Below are 6,265 nucleotides of genomic sequence, written 5' to 3'. Positions count from 1 at the left end.
ATTAAGAAGAAACGTAGAATATAATTGTTGTAGTACTTTCATTATTTTAGAATTATCATTTCCTGTTACTAACATATCATCTACATAAATTAAAACATAAATAATAGATTTGTTAGAAATTTTAGTGAAGAGAGAGGGATCAGACTTTGTACATTGAAAACCAAAGTTTCTTAATGCAGCAGTAATGGTCATATACCATGCACGAGGTGCTTGGCGTAGTCCATAGATTGCTTTATTAAGTTTACATACTAAATGAGGATTTGAGTGGGAAAAACCTGGGAGTTGTCTCATATAAACAGTTTCATATAGCATGCCATTAAGGAATGCATTATGAAAGTCATATTGTTTGAGTATCCAACCTTTAGAAAGGGCTAAGGTTAGAATCAAACGAATAGTCACACGTGGCATTGGGGGCGATTGTTGGTTCCTCAAGAACCTCTGCCACCACGAGAATTCCTGTCACCACGACCTCTTCTTCCAAAGTTATGTATGTTCCGCGAGCTGGATTAGAATATGAATTTGTCGGAGAAGTCCGTTGTTGGTGAGAGGTTGATTCTTGAGTAGTAGTAGTTTGTGACAGATGAACTTGAACCATAGATGATTCAGGTTTCTTGAATCTGTCAATTATTTCTTCTTGTGTCATCAATAATGCCTCAAGATCTGGGATAGAGTATGGAGGATCTTTGGCAGTAATCATTGTGATAAACGAATGATATTCTTCGCTGAGGCCATCGAGGATGATATTGGTGTGTTCTGCATCAGAGAGTGGTGAGCCGATCACAGCCAATGAGTTTGAGAGCTTTTTTATTTGAAGAAGATAATCTGACGTTGAGGCTTGTTTCTTGACTGATCGTAGTTGCAGGTGCAATTGTCGAGCACGAGCTTTAGTTTGGGAAGCAAAAAATGTATGAATTCTGCTCCATATCTCATGAGCAAAGTGACACCCGATTACTCTATGTTTGAACGAGTCGTCCATTGAAGCAAATAGCTAAGAGGTGACATTATAATCATCAATTCTCCATGTTTTGTATTTCTTGGATTCTTTTTTATTGGCTTCATCTGCAGGATTATCATAGCGTGGAGGAATTTTACCTTGATCCAGGTGATCTTCAAGTTCCTGCCCGCAGATTGAAAGGGTTGCAAGATGTCTCCAGGTTAAGAAGTTGGTTTCACTCAATTTTTCAGCTAGTAAAATGTTGAATGGTTTATCCTTGGAATTTGATGAGGGAAAAGCTGCTGGTGTTGATTTAGCAGCATCATCATCATTGGTTTGAATATTTTCAAAGTGAGTCATGGATCTTGTGTGCTCTTGATACCATAAATAAGGAATATAAGCTTGAGGAGAGAGCAAAAAGAAGAGAGAAAAATGAAAACTGATACGATTGTTTTGAATGATTATTGAAAATGTATATATTGTTTTTTTACACTGAGATTACCAAATATATATCATACACTTGTATACAAGACTTTTTATAATAGATTCTTGATAACTAATTTTTACATGTGACACTCTAATAGACTATGATCTTTAAAATAACTCAAAAAATAAAATGTCAATGGTGGATAATAAATATCAGACAACAAATTTAGATAGAATTTATAGGTGCACACACCATTAGGAGCTTATGATCATGATCATGACCATGATCTACATAACAACTTATAATTCATCAAACAGGTGATAATTCTATGTCCTAAGTTATAGTAGTATTATATATATACACATTAACACATCTATCAATCTATCTAAATATATCATTGTTACATAGCTTTCCTTTTGTTCAACCATGGGATAAAACATCTTATGGTAACAAGATTCATGGATGGTATTGCCATCTTGACCTTAAATGTTTTGATTCCAAGCTTCTTCTTGGAAACCCCTTCACGCATCCTTGAAACAACTCCCATGGCAGCTTCACTCACTTCCTTCATTGACTTCTTCAACTTCTCCTTAAACCCACCATTGTTCTTTTTCTCCAAGCTCAAATGGTAGCTCTTGAGAAAGGTTCTTCTCGCATACCAAAACTCGTGTCCACGCCTCGACGACCACCCTCCATGAACAAGTTGGGGAGACTCATCATCATCAAAAGAAGATGGAGTATAGGAAGAATTAGACATGAATTTGGAACTTTGGATTAAAAAGGGATAAGTGTGAGAGTGAAGAGAGAGTGGTTGTTACACAAGGATTTATATATGAACATAATGTTTTGATCTTTCTATACACTTTAACATAGTGGTTAAACCATAGAAGAAATCAATGCGTCTAGTTTGGTAACTTGGTTGCACCCCAAGACTAATAGCCAAAGCTATAAAGTTTGATGTGGAAAAATTGTTCTTGTATTGGACATATTTTCTCTCTGATAGTCCTTGTCAGTTTATTTTTTTTTTTCTTAATCGTTGGTAATCTTAGATACAATTGAAAGGCTGTGAATACCCAAAACTATGCGGTGAGAATATTCTCTCATGATTTAACTAATGAAGATTAAATAAAAAGTGATTCGTATGATGCCTAAAAGATAATATTTAATTTAAAAAATATAAAAGTAAATAATTTTTAAATATTTAAAATTTATTGTAAAAAATAAGCTAAACAAAAAATTAAACACCAACTTATAGATACTATAGAATTGGCCTAAATAGAATTCCTTCATCATAGGTTACTTTCATTTTCCTTTTTGGAACGTAGTTTTCCTTCATTTTTTTTTAAATTGAAAAGACATACTTAATTACAACCAAATGGGTTGTAATAAATTTTAAAAGTTTGGAATAGCTAACAAATAATTTGAAGTAGAAATCCATCAAATAACTAAGAATGGACTTGATTGGTAGGTTAAGTACAAAATAATAAAAAATTTTAGGTCCCATATTTTCTTTGGGCCGTACATTTTGGAAGATGGTAGTATGGAAAAAACAAAAAGAAAACAATAGTAGAGGCTAAGCCCAATACCCCAAGGCAAATATACATCTAACATGATATAATATCAGCCCAAAAAAAGTGTAAGCAAATCTATTAAATTTCAATTGACAGAAAAATTTTTCAACAATTAAGTACATTGAAATAACTTGAAAAGATATACACAAATACAACAATATCAAGCCCAAAAATGGAGGCCATTCTGACTTTCTATAATGTCATATAATATAATAAATTAATAATAGTGTAACTTAATAGGAAAGAACAAAGCCAATCACTAAAAATGGCTAAAAGAATAACCATCGTAAATGGGACTTGTACATACCCCTTCAGCTCTTCCAATGAAACTGTTGAATGTATTCTGCCACAGAAAATAGAAGACAATTAATACATGTATGGAACCATAGTCAAGGGACAACTAACTTTTAACATTTGAAGCCTAAAATTAGTGTTTGGGAACCTGCTTTATGCATCATTCTATTAACACTTGCTGTTCCCAAAGGCTTATGATTATGATGAAAACTAGTTTTAGAGTTGGACTCAGACATGGAAAGAAAAGAATATATGGGATGAGAGAAATATGCTGTAAGTTGTAACATATCATCAGTTTGAAACACTTACGCAGAAAGCTAAACAATCTTACATTATTGCATACATAAAGGGTAAGTAATTGTGCTTGTTCTTCAATAAAATTATCATAATATTATTGCCAAGCCCAAGATACAAGGAAATAAGTAAACCAGAAAAAAATTTAGCTTTCAGGGGCGAGCTTAAATCTTCAAACTCTAATTTATATTTAGTCACATTGTCAAATTCATGCTAAAACTACATAAACTCACCATTTTGTCAAGTCATTTGGACTGTCTTTGCCATCAGTGACTTTAGCTTCTTGAGTGTTAGTAGCAATAGCGGCGCCATCTTGATGAGGACCACCTGGATGAAGAATGTGGGAAAAGCCCTGCCCAATTGACTGCCACCATCTAGTAGTAGGTACAGGTGTTTGTAAGCCATCAGCGCTCGCAACAGACGATGGTTCAACTGTTATAGCTGAAGCAGGATTGAGGTTAGAAAATCTGAAAGCGCCTAAAATCTTCTCCGGAAGCTCCGATTGCTCTTGGCTCTCAATAAGAAAAGCCAAGTCAACTGTCAAGCACGAGATGTAACCAAATGCCAAGTGGACTATAGCACTGGCAACCATGGAAGACCCTATGTCAATATCAACTTCCATGAAATTCTCTCCTGAACAATATTTACAATGAAGGGCACGGCCGATTATGCATATGGCCTGCTCTCCAACAGCTTTCCTCACAATCCAAGGACCCCTAACAATGTTGGCAATCAGCTTGAGCCTCGAGTTCCTAAACCCATTGTCACCTCTCAAGAACCTGTCCACGAGGGAGCCCTCGGCGACAGGTTCCTCGGAGGCAAAATATGCGACGGCACTGTAGTTATCCTTGGTAGGAACTTGAAGATTAAAGGCCCAGACAAAGGGCTTGTTCTCATGACATTGAGAAAACTCATCATCAATGACCTTTCTAACCCTACTTTGTGGATTGCTGAGTATATCACTAATCTTGGTAGAACTCTTAATCCAATCAAATCCAAGAGGCTTAAGAAGGTAATCACCAGCAGGAACCTTAACCCTAGATTTGAAATAATCAGGACCCCTAACCATGAAAGCATCACCAGGTGGAGTTGCCCAACCATTGGAACAATTTTCAGGGTCAAGCAGTGGAATTGCACCTTCAGATCTTATCCTATCAATCCAATCAGATTCTTTTGCCATAACAACTAATTATGTTCCCCGCTTCCCCCTAATAATACTAAGGACGATAACAACAATTAATAATGATAACAATACTAAGCTAATAGCAATTAAAATGAAAAATTGGCTAGAAAACAAGCTTAATTATGAAGTGAAAAACAGAGAAATGAGTACCTGTAGAGCGTGGAATAGAAAAGAAGTCAAAGAATGAAGTGGTTTTGAATGAATGTGGAGCTTTATGTCGCTAAGTTCCGAAGATCCCAGAAAAAGAGACACGGGTCTTTACTCTTTCTTCTTGTTTTCTCCTCAGGTTTCGTTATTTTCTTCTACTGATTATTTGTAATTATTTATTTAATATTGAAACTTACACTTTGGTCCATTTCTTTTTTCTTTATTAAGGTAAGAGCCTGGGCTAAGATGAATTTACTTTGCTGGCACGCAAGCATAAGACAGAGACAAAGAGAAAAGATGTCTAGAACTTTTAACTTTCAGTTTTGGCCCACACAATTTGAATTAGAATAATATTACGGATTTAATTTTTTTTAGTTAATTAAGTCTATCTAAATTTATTTTATAATAAAAATTAGTTATAATTAACATTATTTTAAGTCTTATTTTTTTTATTAAAGATAAAGAGAATCAAATTTATTCTTATATGAATATGAAGAAATTTTGTCATTTAAATTATAACTCATTAGCATTATTTCAAGTTTTATTGTTTAATTTGATTATTATTAATTCATAAAAAATTTAAATATATAGCATTACTCATTTTAAAATGACTACTTATTTTTTAAATATTATTTTTTATTCAATGTTTAAGTCTAATATTCTATTATTGTATTCATTATAATTCATCTTTCAATCATGCATTATTTATAAAAATTTAACAAAACAATTATAATAATCATTTTAGATATTATGTCCTAAATTTTTTCTCTCATATATTTAAAATTGGTAAAGTTTACCATACCCTCTTTAAAATAAAGTGGAAACTCAGGTATAGTTGATAGGTGAGAGTCATTAAATGATTTGATTAATTTGACTAAATTTTCATCTAACAGCTCTCAACTATCAACTTTACGTGAAATCGACTTGCACATGAATTTTTACCTTAAAATAAAGGTAAATTACCCTCGTGACATATACAGTGATTATCATAAATTTTCCTTTTACATTTTTAAAAATCTTTACACATAGTACCAAAAACATTATCTAACAAGACAGATTTTCCTACTGCGGTAGAATTAAGGGATAAAGTAGCGTTTACAAGATTATTACTATTTGGACCATTGTCGCTACTGCCCTGAGTGAGTCCACGTGAGAGACTCAAAACGGTTTGATAAATTGCGGTCACAATGAGAGTAGCAACTACCATGACAGCGTTGCATTGATGTTCCCTTATTTGCATTCTACCGCGATCCATTAGTATGAAAACAAGTGACCGAAGTGACTTAAATTTTAGTTTGTCTTCACGGTTGGAATCATCATCAACCAATGCACCACTTTTTGCTTTAACTTTCAATAACGTTTTTGTAATCGTTGGTAAAGCATGAGCTTCAGCTAAGTCTAATCACGGTATATGT

General features: G+C 33.7%; 1 protein-coding gene across 1 annotated transcript; it reads right to left on the bottom strand.

Annotated features, from left to right (window-relative positions):
* Positions 1 to 3,033: 3,033 nt before the first annotated feature.
* LOC112706597 (protein ENHANCED DISEASE RESISTANCE 2) lies at positions 3,034 to 5,136 on the bottom strand. The gene is made up of 3 exons (XM_025757979.3): positions 4,854 to 5,136; positions 3,754 to 4,737; positions 3,034 to 3,275 (listed from the first exon to the last, which is right to left on the bottom strand). Coding segments are annotated over exons 2-3 (948 nt in total). The 5' UTR covers positions 4,701 to 4,737; positions 4,854 to 5,136; the 3' UTR covers positions 3,034 to 3,274.
* Between the last annotated feature and the right edge of the window lie 1,129 nt (positions 5,137 to 6,265).

This window comes from Arachis hypogaea, chromosome 8 (genome assembly GCF_003086295.3).
Source record: "Arachis hypogaea cultivar Tifrunner chromosome 8, arahy.Tifrunner.gnm2.J5K5, whole genome shotgun sequence".
NCBI lineage: Eukaryota > Viridiplantae > Streptophyta > Magnoliopsida > Fabales > Fabaceae > Arachis > Arachis hypogaea.
Note: the sequence above shows the minus strand (reverse complement) of the source record. Positions and strands in the feature narration are given on the sequence as shown.